Source organism: Procambarus clarkii, chromosome 64, assembly GCF_040958095.1.
Source record: "Procambarus clarkii isolate CNS0578487 chromosome 64, FALCON_Pclarkii_2.0, whole genome shotgun sequence".
Classification (NCBI taxonomy): domain Eukaryota; kingdom Metazoa; phylum Arthropoda; class Malacostraca; order Decapoda; family Cambaridae; genus Procambarus; species Procambarus clarkii.
Window position 1 is genome coordinate 14,508,113 of NC_091213.1, and position 16,329 is coordinate 14,524,441.

The window sequence follows — 16,329 nt, forward strand, 5'->3', positions numbered from 1 at the left end:
ATCGCCTCTCACCACAGCCGGCTGCCTTTCCCCAACAGGCAGTCCATTGCTTTTTTTACCCATTCTCCACAAACCCCCGATCTTTTTGTTCGAAAACTCCCTGCTACAACAGGTTGGTTTTTCCCTCCGCGATACACAACAGCTCGCGTATCGCTTCCTCCCACCAGGCTCTTCCCTTCCCTGGATGTGATTTTCGGCCCTAATCTCATATATTATCGGCTCGTTGGCCAAACTTTTCACAATAAGAAGAATAAACCACTCGAAGGCAGGCAGCGCGGGGCGGCCGGCTGGCTTCCGCTCTTCGTCCTACCTTACAGAGGCAAGATGGCGGGAGAAAAACCTGCGAACTGCCTTGCGTAATGCGTCTGGTATATAAATTTACCTGAATTTACCTGAGAGCCACCGGGGGATGGGGACAGAAAGCCGGTAGCTTGTTAAAGGCTTTCCCTCCTCCTCCATTATTTCTGGGGTTGATATTCACGGAATTTTACACTGAAATGATATCTTGGCATCTACGGCTTCGGCAGATGGGGTTTCCATGGGTTTATTATCCCACGGGGGAGAAAAAGTTTCTCCTGCATTGTGGCTTGTTAAGCGGGAAGTGCTTACGTCTCTGGGACTACGGATTATGACAAAAACAATCAGGATATTTTCTAGAGCTCTTTACATAGCGAGTTCTCTAGCGAAATGAATAGCGCAGTTGGATGACAGCCGAATGGTTCGGGGTTTCAATGCCTTAACAGGACGAGACGCTTAAGTAGAAGGATTACAGAGATTACAGCATGAGACGACATCGTCTGGAACACTGTTCAAGTAACTGCTCACTTAAGAAATATCAGAAACGTGCGCAATATCGCAAATCAGACATTGATTGCGTTAGCACTTTTGTTCCTTAAATAGAGATGCTGACCTATAAAGGTTCCTCCCACTTTTCTTCCATAAGGTAACGTCAGGTTGAACGCTTGTAAATGTTAATTCCTTTGTCGATCTGTTCACTTGAGACAGTTAAGTCCCAGCTTCGTCTGGGTACCAGTGGGGGGACCTTCTACAAGTCGCCGGCTTCCTGCCATTCTTGAGGTTATCTTGAGATGTTTTCGGGGCTTTTTAGTGTCCCCGCGGCCCGGTCCTCGACCAGGCCTTCAGCCCCAGGAAGCAGCCCGTGACAGCTGACTAACACAAAGGTACCTATTTTACTGCTAGGTAACAGGGGCATAGGGTGAAATAAACTTTGCCCATTGTTTCTCGCCGGCGCCTGGGATCGAACCCAGGACCACAGGATCACAAGTCCAGCGTGCTGTCCGCTCGGCCGACCGGCTCCCTCGGCATAGTTAAGGCCACTAGTGTTAGTGGCCCTGAGGTAAATCAGGTAAATCAGACATGATGAACAACCCAGCGGGTTTTCGTTCCTCTTGAAGGGTGATGAACATACTGCATTGGCGGCGTGTTCACTCACGGGATGAACAACTCAGCTGGCTTTCTTCTTACTAGAAATTGAGGATGGACATTGGAGATGCTGACATGGCGGTATGTTCACTCTAAATTATAATGATTCAAGTTAACAAATTCATGATCCTTAAGAGAGTATACAATCTAAAAGCACAAAAGTCACACTAGTTACTAAATCTATAATCATATTATTGCATAAGGAGATCCATACATCTACGGGTCATCCAGTAAGATGAGAAGACGACCACTATACACGTTACTACTGCTGGGCTTAGGCTCTATAAGTACCTCTGGGAGTTCGCTTCATCTTTCGAATAGGATCTGAAGCAAAAATCTGTCAGCAGAACTACTTACAAAACCTTGCGCTACTATGTAACTGAATGTGAAAGTAAGTAATTATCAAAAGAAGGCACCAAGCCGGGAAGGCTATGAAGTAAAAACAACTTAGAATTTGGAGATAATTTTATTGCAAATGTTCAAGAAATAAGGTACTACCAGAAATCTTAAAGATATATCTAAAGCAAGCTTACTTAAATAGAGAACGCACGCTATTTCAAACCTTCCGCTACTGTATCATTAGTAAATATGTAACTGGTTCATCACAGTAGTAAATTGCTGGGTTCACAGACCGTTGTGGCCCAGTTCTTGAACGAATTGTACTATGAAAGACTAATGATATTTACATTAACTGTGCATAACTAGTGTATCTGATAGTAAGTTGCTTAGCTAAATGAATTTGCGGGTCTGTAATATGACCTTGTAAATTTCTTCATTACCACCCCATAGGAGGCGGATGGGGTGCATACTAAGTGAAGAAAATTAAAATTACGCAGTTACGTCCGAAGTAATGGGTTAAGGTAACCATTAGTCACCATAAGTGCCTTCAATTGACACTCGCTGAGTCACTGTGATTTGCTTGGTCACTGTGATTTGGTATTTATCCAGTCACTGTGATTTGGTATATGTCCAGTCACTGTGATTTGGTATTTGCCCAGTCACTATGATGCATTAGTCTCTTAGTCACTGTTATTTGTTTATCAAATGAGCTGCAAGGGGCCACACCTAGCGCCGCCTAGCGAGAAGTGGCAACAACGCCCCCAAGGGCATTCGATGAGAGCTGGTCTGTCCGGCATATTTGAGTCTGGTCTTATCTCTTGGGTGTGGGCGGTGCCTAGTGTCATCCTCCTATACCAGTCACCCTTGGACGACAAATTCATCGTGAGTCCACTTTACTCCTCTATTAACACGAACTACTTATTCGGTGACTGATTTAACTGTATATTTTGCCCCCCGGAGGGGAAGTTTATTGTGCAGCGTCACTCATCCTGTGAGTGAACACACCGCCATAGCAGCATGTACAACACTCCCCAATAGGAAGAACACCCGCTGGGTTGTTCATCCTGGCTCATATTTGTCGGCATGTTTGCATGTGTTTATATTTACATCGGAAATTTTATTTTTATATTTACATGGGTCGACTTATTGCCTATAAACTCTATGTCAGTTTACGTGTCAGTAAACCACACGAACGTCTCTCCGTTGGAGGATTAATATCTAAAATATATATAGTGTTAGCATCCACTATATAAGTGGATGTATATAAGCATCCACATCTAACCTAACCTAACGTAACCGAACCTAACCTAACGTAACCGATCCTAACCCAACCTAACCTAACCTGCCTAAGGTTAGGTTAGGTTATGCTGACATGACTCGACGAATTCTTGAGTAACAGAACCGCCACTGTTCTCTCTAAGGGGATTAGAAGTAATAATTCTGTACCTTTAGTTCGGTACACTTCAGGGTTGAGTGTTTAGCCCAAAATGTTGAATGTCTTGGCGCATAAATCAGTAACTGACATTGCCTCACTAGCTGACGACGCTGTCATCTGTCACATCTCCTTGTATGATGACATTTGTATTGTTGCAAATACTCAAACTCGTTTCCTAGATTTTCTTCCTGCTTAAAAGATTGAATGTAGTCTTGAATACGAACAAAATCCAGAGTTCTTCATTCCCGCCTAAAAAGCAAATGTTCCTTTAGCTTTCAAAGTCAACAAGCAAAACATTGAAACATGCGAGCAACATAAATACCTTGGAATAGGTATCAAGAGTGACATTGTAAACGACCTGCATCATAGGTGAAAATATTGGCTATAAACCACTAAAAACATTTACTGGTGAGAATATTGGTATCAATGTTAAATATACTAGAATGTTTTACATGATGTTTATTAGATCTCTAGTGGATTATCATGCCTTGCACCTAATTAACTTGTCCACCTCTATCGTGAACAAACTAAAGGAAATACAGAATTATAATACAGGGTGATTCTTGGTATCCATAGAAGCACATGATGGAAAACTGAAGCTTCCCACCGTACTAGAGAGAATCATGTAAGTCAACACGGCCTTTTGCGTTGAAGTCTTGAGAGAGAGCCCACATCTCCAGCAATACTCAGAGACAAATTAGTGTCAGGTTAAATAACTGGCTGACCTCGTCACAAACAGAACTAGTGGCACTTCAACCAGCTACCAGTACATCAAAAAACACAGCAGGAGGAATAATTTTCTGTGATTAAAAATCTGTTCTTCAAGCCCTTGAAAACTTCTCCCACAACAGCAAGATCCTCATAATAGCAATTATAAATAATCTGCTCGCTGCATAGTGTAGTGTGTTTAGAGTCTCTATTATATAAATACCATCTCATATAAATATATCCCATCGTAAAGACAAAAACACTGCAGCTAAATTAGCGTGTAACAAGGATGAAGCTGAATTAAACCTAGATATCCCCATCTATGTTGCTGACACCCTAAACGTTAAGTTTTAAATTAACTCTCCAAATGCAGACGATGACTCACAATAACGTGGCTGAAGATATGATGACCAAACCACACATCTGAAAATAGAGACTTGATAATGGTTCAGAACAGACCGAAACGTCGTCGTTTCTCCATCTTCTGATGTGTGGTTTGGTCATTTTACCACTCCAAAAGAAGTGTTAAGACACTGAGTGTTGTTCCAAACACTCAGGCTGGTAGAAAAGAGATTTCTGGCTCCCAAAGGACTAAAAGCACCATGATAAAAAAATCTATAATTTGTTTAAATCCAAAACCTACGTATATGGGCGGCACATAACGTCCACCAGACAGTGCAACACAGTAGCTGCCAGCATCAGGTTGGACTACAGTTACCTGTGGCAGGTGGCTACAGGTGAGCATTTAGTCCTGAACACTTCAGGTGCAAACTCTGTGACCCAGTTCATGGTTACAAAGTTTGCACCTGGAGTGCTTAAGGACTTAGGTGTTTGGGTCACCTGATCACACACACACACACTACATTACTGAACGTCCATTCATTAGACCCGCCGGTACCTGACCTGTCGGTATGAGGTACCTGGACAATCTTTATAATGATTTGAATCACTCTTGTGTTCTTGAGGATATCCTTATAATGCACCCAGAGTTGACCAGCTCAGGATATTGATCACATCCCCTGAGTGATTAACCATCCTGCGAGGTGAAAGGGGTGATTCACCCCTCTCCCATCGTGGGAGAGGGGTGAAAGGAGGAAAGGCGAGGGTGAAATGATGGGGGCACGGAGAGAGGGGGAGATTATGAGAGTGGAGAGGGGTAAAAAGGGGGATAGAGGGGATTTTGGGGAGCAAGGAGAGGGGAAGATTGGAAGAGAGTGGATAGGGAATGAGAGGAGGAATGGGATGAGAGGAGGAGAGTGGAATGTAACTTGACTCCCGTCTCCATCAGTTTCAACATCCAACACATGCGTGTGTGACGTCAGTGCATGAGGGTTTTTTAAAGTGCTATAGTTATTCTCTTACAAAGCTTTCATTGCCCATTTTCTTCTGTAAAATAGTTTAGCTCTAAACATTGAAGGACACACTCAGAGACATTGCGTGGTCATGTTAGTAGCATACTGATTTGTAACCCACAGATGATGGTATTCTGAACGTCTGAGCGTCACGGATAACCCACAGGCGACAGTAACTTGCCGCAGGCTGTGGTAACTTGTCTCAGGCGACGATAACTTGCCGCAGGAGACGGTAACTCCCAACAGCAACAGCTTCACGTCATCATGTGGTTGGAGGTGGTGCTGTTTGTGGTGCTGGTGGTGCTGCTGCGGTACTGGTTCCTCAGGCCCAAGGGCATGCCCCCAGGTGAGTCTTGGTGCCCTTCCCCAGGGGTCATCATACCCTGTACCCCAGAGGGTCACCATGTACCCAAGGGAGTTGTAACACCGTTTACCAAAATTGTTTATTAAGTGCATATAAACATTCATTGAAACTATGCCCAGAACTTTACTTACTAGTTATTCAACTCCGTTATTTCAATTAAAAGCACAGGGAGAGTGTGGCTAAGCATTTAAAGAATCAAAAGTTAAAAATATATATTTTTTCGAGTAAGGTCTTTTTGAACCCACAATATTTGAGACAGGTTTGAGGCTGACTTGTATTCTACTTTTATTAGCTAATAATGTATTAGGCCAAATACAACAAAATAAATTATATCATATACTGACGAAAAAATTTAGTTGTGAAGGTACCCAGGATTCGTAAATAATTTTGGTATTGTAAAAATATGACTAGTAAATATATCACTTAAAATATTATATCAGGAAAAGGACAGATAATGAATATATAGATTAGTTAAGTTTCAAATTTGTTAGTTAACCAGTACTGCTCCAGTCGCTATGTACGATTTCCTTCTATCCTACTTAATATCCGATTTCCTACTTAACTCCTGCGCAGTTCAGGGGTTAACGGTTCACCAGTAATATGGGACTGTTGTTGGTAGAAAGTACATAAGCCTCCCCACCTCCACACACGCAGGTACTCGATGATATTATAGAGTAAAAATAAGGAGCTAGCCGCTATGATTTTTAGTACAATATATTATATCCGTAGGGGGATCTATACGTCAAAATGTGATCTGTTAGTGGAGAGGAAGGGTTGTGTACACCAGTGAAAATCAAACTAGAATACTGGAATATATAAAAAAGATATGATTCCTTGTTATTTCCTCACAGGTCCCATGGTGTTCCCGTATCTGGGAAGCGAACCTGCTTTCGACCACGACAAACTGAGGGCCTACAGGAAGAAATATGGCGATATCTTCAAGTAAAATTGTGATTTCAATATTTAGGCTAGCTAATGATAAATACAATTTCGCTCACATCATATATTTAATTTACATATCTACTAGAAGTAAGATATGTTGTCAGCACTATGATATATTGCAGGCACTAGGATATTTTGTTAGCACTAGGGTACTTTGTTAGCATTAGGGTATGTTGCTAGCACTAGGATATGCTCCTAGTAGTAAGATATGTTTCTAGCACTAGGATATATTGCATATACGACTAGATGATTCAGACAGTAGGACAAGGTTCTTGTTCTAGTAGATGTTGCACGCAATGTTCAGGAATTTTTATTAGTTTGCAAATGCACTTAAATATTTAATATATAGATGCGGTGTTAAATTAAACCATAAGGTAGCCTATAGGGATGATTATATAAAATATAAAATTCCCATTATAGAGAACATAATGCCCTTAATGGTCCATTTAACAATATTCATCCTCAAATCATTGTATGAATATTTATAAACTCACCATCCTCAACTCTGATAACGAATGAAATGACACATAATTCATTCACAACTGATTAATCTCAAAGTTTTCTCGATTGATGCTTCATTCACCCCCTCAGTTCAAAGCAAACCTGTTAATTGTTCTCCACCTGTTGTATATACAAAAAATTGTCAACAGAACCAAAACACCTAACCAAACCTACCCTGGAGATAACTACACAACTATAATATATACTAATATTAATTTATACATTAATGAAAAACGGTATAGTTTCAAATAAAATATTTATGTATTATATTTGTGAATAGTAAGGCCTTGAGTAGGTGTTCTGTTTCTTTTAGTAATTATTTATATATAGATATATGGGTGCAATATTTAGAAAGGTGCACTTCGAACACAGGAAATGAGCGAAACACTTCTCGAGTAAAGTTCGAAAGTAGTAAACTTAGAGTCAGTTATATAGTTTTTATTGATTCATTTACCAATAAAATGGTAAATGAATCAATAAAATTGATTTTTTTAATGTTTTTATAAAAAGAGCTTTTTTAGAATGAGCTGAATTTAGAATGTTTTTAGAATGAGCTGAAGAGAAAATGAGTTTTGAGAGTGACGTACACAAGAGTAGAGTTCACCAAAATAGGTACATGATGTGCTTCAAACCCCACCACAGAACCGAAATAGGACCGAACCGGATGATATTCCTGTGTAACTACGAGCTGATAAAGGAGACCTTCAGCAAACCAGAGCTGTCTGATCGTCCTTATATGTCTTTCCCAAACAGGATATCCGACGGGGAGGTGGCAGGTCAGTGTTAAGATATCATCCCGTACTCAAAACATTACCCAGATACTCGGTAATCCAATCTATGGGTGATATCCCACAGAGACGCAGTCCTCAATTTTAACATACTGAGTAATCAGAAATTGTATTTTCTGAAATATGAATTAATATTAATGAATAATAAAGTTTTTGTGTATAGTTAGGTCTTGTGACTTAACAAGTTTCTTTCATGTGATAGAGCCAGTGTGGCTCTCCTGTGACAGAGAGAGCCTTTCAAAGTGTGTTATGTCTTAATCAAGTGTGACTATGAATGATTGATTCAACATATTTAAAGATCATGTGATTATAGAGAACGTGTGACGTTCTTCAGAGTCGTGTGCAGGTGTTATTGTTGCATTCCCAAGGACCAGATTGGTCGCCTGTGATTCCTCACTGTTGGCTGCAGTGATCGTCAAGGTATTATTACAACAGCAAAAGTGTTGAGACTAGGGGGGATCATTCCCTCGAGGGGAATGCCTGTTGTCTGTTAAGAATCTGCACAACAGCTACTTGGAAAAGGTTCCTGCTGATTGGTTACTTAAACAATGCCGTCAAACTTTCACAGTTAATGTGTATAAAGATGATATTAAATACAAAAGATCGCTTTAGAAACAACTTATTCCGTCATATCAATCACCTCAAATGCACTATGCACTAATTGTGAAACTAAAATACGATATCACCTCAATTCTACCTACCTAATATTAAAGGAGCTTGCAAGACCTAAGTGTAACACAAGCTAGAAGACATTGTTAGTGGAGAGGCTAGAAACAGTGAAGCTTCCTCCTCGACAACTTGAGACCTAGGATCGTGGGTCATTCATTGCTCTAAATATCTATATGATCCTAGATAACATCTGCTAGCTGTCTGCCGTATGCGAACAGGCAACATCTCTCAGCAAAGGTAGTCGGAAAAATAGGTAGAATAATACACTAGGAGTTAGCGTAGGTGTTGGCCTTGCAGGAGTGATCATGACCAATGGGGAGAGGTGGCAGAACGCTCGTAGGTTCTTACTGCGTAACCTGCGGGACCTGGGCATGGGCAAGACCTACCTGGAAGACGCCATCATACACGAGGCCAACATGGTGGTGGAAAACATGAAAACCCTCACCGGAGCGCCCACACCTTTCCCCAAGTGCATCAGCATCGCGGGCCTCAACGTCGTGTGGCAGATGATAGCAAGTAAGTCCATCTTGAGCTTGTTTTGCTAACACCAGCGCCCATAGTATAAGACTGGTTGAAGAGTCCTGTTAGTCAGTCCATAGAACATAAAAAAGAAAACTGCAGAGGACCTGTTGACCCATACGAGGCAGCTCCTATTTATATCCACCTAAACTCATCATATTATAGCATTATAATTTACTATATATATTATAACATATATAGCAAGGGGTAGGATTGAACGCGGGTAGTCTCTTGATTTCCTTACAAACACGCTCTTCCATGGGTCAGTCAAGGAACTTTCTAAATTAGTCGCATGAAAATTATATTCATCACAGGCCAGTATCATGCTGTTTTTCCACAGGTAAACGTTACGAACTTGGGGACGAGGAAATTGCGAGATTCATCGACCTGATTAAGGCTACAAATTTCAGCAACATTCTGATGCTACTGGTCGAGTTCATTCCCTGGGTGAAAATGCTCGTCCCAACATTTGTTTTGAGAAAGTTTTGTCAAGAGGATATTTTTGAAAAGACAAAGTCTGAATCCAAGCGTATCATGAGGGTAAGTAAATTCTGATATGAGGCTTGAGTGTCTGCTTGGGTTAGGTCGAGAGTAACTTGTTTATATTGTTTATATCGTCCATGTTTCCTCTCTGAAGGAGGTGGTGACCGAGCATCGGGCCAAGCTCGACCCAGACAACCCTCGGGACGTCGTGGACCAGTACCTGGTGGCCATGGACTCCAAAGCTGACATCGCAGAGTTCTTCAGCGGTGAGTCAAGCTGGAGCTTGGTTAATAGGCTACATATGCCTGAGTTACTTTATCCTTCGCTTGCGTATTGATTGATTAGTTCTGTGGACATTTCAGGAGATTACATCAGGGGAACTCTTGGGATTTCATATTCACCTCAGTGATGTCTCTATATAATATTTCTGCAAAACTGCGTGCACACACCCACACAGTTTCAAGTGCAGTTACGATATAGCCCAATACGTTCAGGATCCTGTAGTTTATAATAATGGAATATTATGGCATTTAGTTGGTGTAAATATAAGTGCTCAGTGGGTGAGGTGAGACAGATTTTTGGAGATGTATAATTTAAATAAAATTTCTTAATATAGTCCTGAAAAAGTATTAATAATTTTATTGTTGTGAATATATTATGGTAATTTTTGGGCACATTGCTTGATCGGTATTATTTAAGATGGTTTTTAAGGTTTCTTGTCTTGAGAACTTATTCTAAGTGGAAATGCAATCTTGCAACGAACTTACTCTTTGAACAAAGCTATAAAGTGCACTATGCTTTTCCAAAACTTCAATATTCTTCCAATAATGTTTTATTTTTCTCACTCATGACTCTTGAATTATATGCAATAGATTCGCTTTCTAATAATGGAACTGTGCGATTACCTTATGATTTGTGAGTGTTTTACAATAATAAAAACAATGTTGTTCGCCTGAAGCATCGAACTTGATACGTTCTCAAGATAATCGACCGATAACGAGTTTCACTTAGCTTGTACATTCGAATGTACGTGTGTTCAACTTAGCCCCGTCAGTTTCAAGTCTGATTTGATTTAATATATTAATCAAACTTGATTAACCGGATACCAACGTCTATTATCCGGTAGAAACGGACTTGATGAGGATAATTTTTGATCTCTTCGGGGCCGGTTTCGACACAACGTCTAGCATGCTCCGCTGGACGATCCTGTACATGATTAAGTACCCCGACGTCCAGCGACGCGTGCAGCAGCAGATTGACGACGTCGTCCCGCGAGACACCTTGCCGTCCTACCAACACAAGTCCAGGTACGTCCCGCGAGACACCTTGCCGTCCAACCAACGCAAGTCCAGGTACGTCCCGTGAGACACCTTGCCGTCCTACCAACACAAGTCCAGGTACGTCCCGTGAGACACCTTGCCGTCCTACCAACACAAGTCTAGGTACGTCCCGCGAGACACCTTGCCGTCCTACCAACACAAGTCCAGGTACGTCCCGTGAGACACCTTGCCGTCCTACCAACACAAGTCTAGGTACGTCCCGCGAGACACCTTGCCGTCCTACCAACACAAGTCCAGGTACGTCCCGCGAGACACCTTGCCGTCCTACTACCACAAGTCCAGGTAAGTTCCTGTGATGTCCCACTTGCTAAGTCTCACCAGTCTTGAGGTTTCCCTTCCTTACCCCATGTTTCCTACCCATTACTACCCAAATGTTGTCACCCTTACCCATTCTTATTTTCTGTTACCAGTATGTTGTTGATCCTCGCACCCTTTCCGCACAGATTTCCGTGTCGTTCTCAGAATTCTTTCTTCCTGTGTGTATTAATATTGATACTATTGCTGTTATTATTGATAATTTAAGCAAAGCTAATCTTTCAACGATCTTGACCTGTATATACACTTGAAGACATGTTGTCACTAGATATTCAAGCAAAAATGTATGAGCACAGGCGTGAAGGAAGCCTTTTGGGCACGCTGGGTGTTTCAGGTTGTCTTTGGTGGAAGCGACCATTCACGAGGTTCTTCGTGTGTCTTCACTCGTTGCTATGGGGGTCCAACACGCAAACCAAACTGACATGTATCTGAAAGGCTACTTCATCCCGAAGGTAAACTCACCAGCACCTTAATCATTGCACTGCGCAATTCACGTCAAGTGGACAAATCCATATGTGCAAATCTTAAAATTAATTTAAGTTTTATTTGCTTAAAATATTGATTTATTTGCTTAAAATATTGTTTTATTTGCATAAAATATTGTTTTATTTGCTTAAAATATTGATTTATTTGCTTAAAATATTGTTTTATTTGCTTAAAATATTGTTTTGTTTGCTTAAAATATTGTTTTGTTTACTTAAAACTATGGAAAAATTTATTCACTATAACTAAATTGATTATACAGCATATATTATTAACTAAATTGTGATATCGATAACAATTCCTGAAATTCCGATGAAGAGATACCCCCTATTATTACTTTTTTCCTTGAGAGATTGAACGATAACAAACTAAATATGGGTGACTGAACAAAACAAAAATGCTATCAAACAATGTTTTTATAATTCACGTGGTGAAGATGCCACATGCTCCAGATTTTTTGGAATTAATAACTTTTTTGTGCATAATAATAAGATTTATCAACTTATTAGGTAATAATACCAAGAGTGATGTCAAATCTTTGTAATTATAAGGAATAAGAGGCAGAATTCAGCTCTAATTTCTATAATGAAAAAATTACATATTACAAGTAGTGTGATCCTGTGAGTCTTAAAAGGTCAAATAATTTAAGTTGCACTCTTTTCAAGGAAGCTTGGAAAGCTTTCCATTCACTCCATCCAAGGAAGCTTGTGAATTTCTTATATATTATCATGTGTCAGTGCTTGCTATAATACTTTGAATGTGTTGTGTTATTGGCAGGGAAGTTGGGTGTTTGGGTTGACTTTGTCTTGTCATGAAGACCCGAAGTACTGGGAGAAACCCGAGCAGTTCAACATCGACCGGTTCTTGGACGCCGAAGGAAACTTCGCTCCCCAAAAAGAGGGCTTCTTGCCTTTTGGCGTTGGTAGGTGGCTCGCTCGTCTTAATTCCCTTGACTAGATACATGTAACTGCCTAAGATGATAAACCTTCACAACACACACAGAAATCACAATAGCGTGATGCATCAAATGAACAGATCCACAAGGATTTAAGCATCTGGGAGTCTTTCGGACGTAGGTTCGAACCCTCGTCAAGGCCCTTGTGGATTTGTTCATGATAAACCTTCGTTACTATTAACAGTGAAAGTTACTACGTATCGTATGCATTTGAAGACAGGGTAATCGGAACTTTCAGTCTTCTGTTGGATTCATTTTATGAACATATATTGATATATATAATGATAGATTTTATGTAATTAAAAATTCATAAATATTTTGTATCCTGTATGGACATGTCTAGATGCTCTGATATTATTCATATTGCAGCAAACTCTTCGATTGTCAAAGTCGTCAACCAACAGCCAGTAAATCGAAAACTGTTTAGCCAAACATAATGTTGCATTAGGAATGATTTCCAAGTTGTTGGGCAACATTCCGTTCCTCCGTTCTGTCCTAAATCCTTGTCCTCACATTCCTTCCAAGTGATATATGATCATAATGGCTTAGATCTTTCTCCTCATAATTTACCTTTACCTAATCTACCTTTAGGGCTGATTTAGACAATTAAATTTATCTCATTTATATTAATTGATCTTTACAACAGACGAGATGAACTGAAAGAGTAAATATAAAAGAATAAAATCACAACTATAAAAAAATAATACCTTCCATTACTAGCATGTCTGCTGCTGTTCATGCCAAATATAGTGTACTTAGATGCCTGTGTTCAGATGTAAGTGTACTAAGAGGTGTGTACTAAGATATGATCTGCTCCCAGGTCGGAGGAGCTGCTTGGGGGAGGCGCTGGCCAGGATGGAGTTGTATATTTTCACTGCCGCCATCCTCCAGAACTTCTCCTTCTCCGCCCCCGAGGGCTGTGAGGTCGACCTTGAGCACGACAACAAGATACCACCGATAAGACAAGCCAAGGAGCAGAATATTGTCATCACCCTGAGGAAGTAGTGAGCGACAGCATCATTGGTCCTACGTGTAAAAAGTGGATTGATGTGTCACCTTGTAACTAGAGAGTAGTCTTAGAAACATTCTTTGAAATGTTCTTAGAAAACGGGCCATTTCCTAGATTCGCCAAATTTGTTTATTTTGTAACATTATAGTTTAGTAAACTATACATGTAATGAAATTTACGACTTTCTCCTTTATAACATCTATTAATAATTAGCAAAATAAGATAAAATACATTAATAAATCTTTTTTATTTATGGCGGTTTTCTTTTCGCTCCTAAAAAATTTAAAAACTTTTATAAATTAGACGTTGTAATCCTGGGGCCAGATTCACGAAGTAGTTACGCAAGTACTTGCGAATCTGTACATCTTTTCTCAATCTTTGGCGGCTTTGTTTACAATTATTAAACAGTTAATGAACTCCGAAGCACCAGGAGGCTGTTTATAACAATAACAACAGTTGATTGGGAAGTTTTCATGCTTGCAAACTGTTTAATAAATGTAACCAAAGCCGTCAAAGATTGAGGAAAGATGCACACGTTCCTAAGTACTTGCGTAACTGCTTCGTGAATCTGGCCCCTGGTTGTTAGGTTGGTATTGGGCTTAAGGCCTATCAAAGGGTTATTAAAGCCACCACAAGAGCTTACTGACCAACCAACAAGTATACTTTAATCTTGAACATAATTCAGAACAAAAATAAATTCTCACTGAATATGAACCGGGAAGCGAAGTACACCTTTGTGTGTGTATATTCCTTGTTGATATCCTTGCCCTTCTCACTCTTGCCTTTGTTCACGGAACTTTGAGATCATAAAAGGAGTCACAATAGAGAAAAATGGTAAAGCGACTCAAGGTGGGTAAAGATTCCACCATTCCTTCTCTTCTGCCTCGGCTAGCAAGCAGAAGCAAGCACGGCTACCAAGCAGAAGCAAGCACGGCTAGTAAGCAGAAGCAAGCACGGCTAGCAAGCAGAAGCAAGCACGGCTAGCAAGCAGAAGCATGCACGGCTAGCAGGCAGAAGCATGCACGGCTAGCAGGCAGAAGCAAGCACGGCTAGCAGGCAGAAGCAAGCACGGCTAGCAAGCAGGGCTAGCAAGCAGAAGCAAGCACGGCTAGCAAGCAGAAACAAGCACGGCTAGCAAGCATTAAAAACTGGACCTCACTTTCTCATAGTCACTGGCAAGTGAGCACTGGTAGATTACTACACTTTCGGTGCATTTTCTCTGACAGGTGTGTAAACCATTTTTAAAGACTGAACAGTGTATATATTTATAGATAGATGGCAATAGTAGGAGGACCAGAGGTATACCCACTTATTTACTGGTATGAAATATGGACCAATATCCACGTGTAGTTCATGAATCCACATGAAGGAGAACTCTTATATTGGTACTGCATGAAACTCTTCCCATCAATGATAAGTTGACGAAGAAAAAATTCGGAGGAGCAATAGGTATGATCTATGTAACAGAGCCTAATATGTATACATTCTATTTTTGTAGTATATAAAATGGAAATTGTAATCTAGATTAAGAAAAATGTCAACATTTTATGTGATAAAGACATTATATTGACTTATATGAAGACCTTAATGTTCAATATTGATGTGAAATACAAGAAAATTTAGTACAATTATAGTACAGAGTACATTTATTACAAGTTTTTCATTGCACATTTTAATATGAAATGAAAAATGAGAGTGATTATCAGCTGAAATAAAGTTAAAGATTTGGAAAGGATGAATACCCCAAACCACATTTGGTTTAAAATATATCCTCTCAGATGATATATAATAATACTTTACATTATTTATAGTTAATATAATATGTTAAGGTAAATAATATTTACCATTTAAATTTAATGTATAAAAGATTTTGTAATCATATAGCTAGATGCAGACTTGAAATAAAGACAAAAAATATTCCTTCTCTACATTTTCTCTTATTTTACCCACTGAAATACACACAGGAGAAGATTAGTGATATATCAGAATACTGTAGAATATTTAGTACCATTTTAATATGTCCTAGCACGAATGTCACCTCTCGCCAGGGCACTTACTTCTCAGTGCTTACCCAGCAGTGATTATATCCCACTACGGGCTCACCATAGCCCGTGCTACTTGCAACTATTGTTCCGAGTAGCTGAATCTAAGCAATTCCTATAAATTTCTTTGAGAATCTTGTATGTGAGTGATCATGTCCCCCGTAACTCTTCTGTCTTCCAGCGACGAGAGGGTTAATTCCCGTAGTCTCTCCTCGTTGCCCATACCCCTCAGTTCGGGTACTAGTCTGGTGGCAAACCTTTGAACCATTTCCAGGTTTGTCTTATGCTTGAATAGATATGGACTCTATGCTAGTCAAGCATAAGACTAAACTGGAAAAGGCTCAAAGGTAGGTAGGTTGGCAGGTAGGGCTGTGTGTGTGTGTGTATTCCCCTAGTTGTGCTTGCGGGGGTTGAGCTTTGCTTTTTCGGCCCGCCTCTCAACTGTCAATCAACTGTTTACTAACTACTATTTTTTCCCCCCACACCACACCCCCCCCCCCCCCAGGAAGCAGATCGTGACAGCTGACTAACTCCCAGGTACCTATTTACTGCTAGGTAACAGGGACATTCAAGGTGAAAGAAACTTTGCCCATTTGTTTGTGCCTGGTGCGGGAATCTAACCCGCACCACAGAATTCACAGA

General features: G+C 40.3%; 1 protein-coding gene across 1 annotated transcript; it reads left to right on the plus strand.

Moving 5' to 3' along the window:
- The first annotated feature begins 2,510 nt into the window (after nt 1-2,510).
- On the plus strand, nt 2,511-13,898 carry LOC123769009 (cytochrome P450 2L1). The gene is made up of 11 exons (XM_045759946.2): nt 2,511-2,664; nt 5,401-5,623; nt 6,493-6,583; nt 7,727-7,860; nt 8,839-9,057; nt 9,401-9,600; nt 9,698-9,809; nt 10,670-10,850; nt 11,533-11,650; nt 12,459-12,603; nt 13,457-13,898. Exons 2-11 carry the CDS (start codon nt 5,542-5,544, stop codon nt 13,639-13,641), a joined length of 1,467 nt encoding a protein of 488 aa, XP_045615902.1. The 5' UTR covers nt 2,511-2,664; nt 5,401-5,541; the 3' UTR covers nt 13,642-13,898.
- The last annotated feature ends 2,431 nt before the right edge of the window (nt 13,899-16,329 follow it).

What these genes read in the sequence shown, in the direction of transcription:
- LOC123769009 (XM_045759946.2), top strand. Translation starts at nt 5,542, where the DNA reads ATGTGGTTGGAGGTGGTGCTGTTTGTGGTGCTGGTGGTGCTGCTGCGG. An exon ending in CGTGTGGCAGATGATAGCAA is followed by an intron (nt 9,058 to 9,400) that starts GTAAGTCCATCT and finishes GTTTTTCCACAG; the next exon opens with GTAAACGTTACGAACTTGGG. An exon ending in CTTCTTGCCTTTTGGCGTTG is followed by an intron (nt 12,604 to 13,456) that starts GTAGGTGGCTCG and finishes ATCTGCTCCCAG; the next exon opens with GTCGGAGGAGCTGCTTGGGG.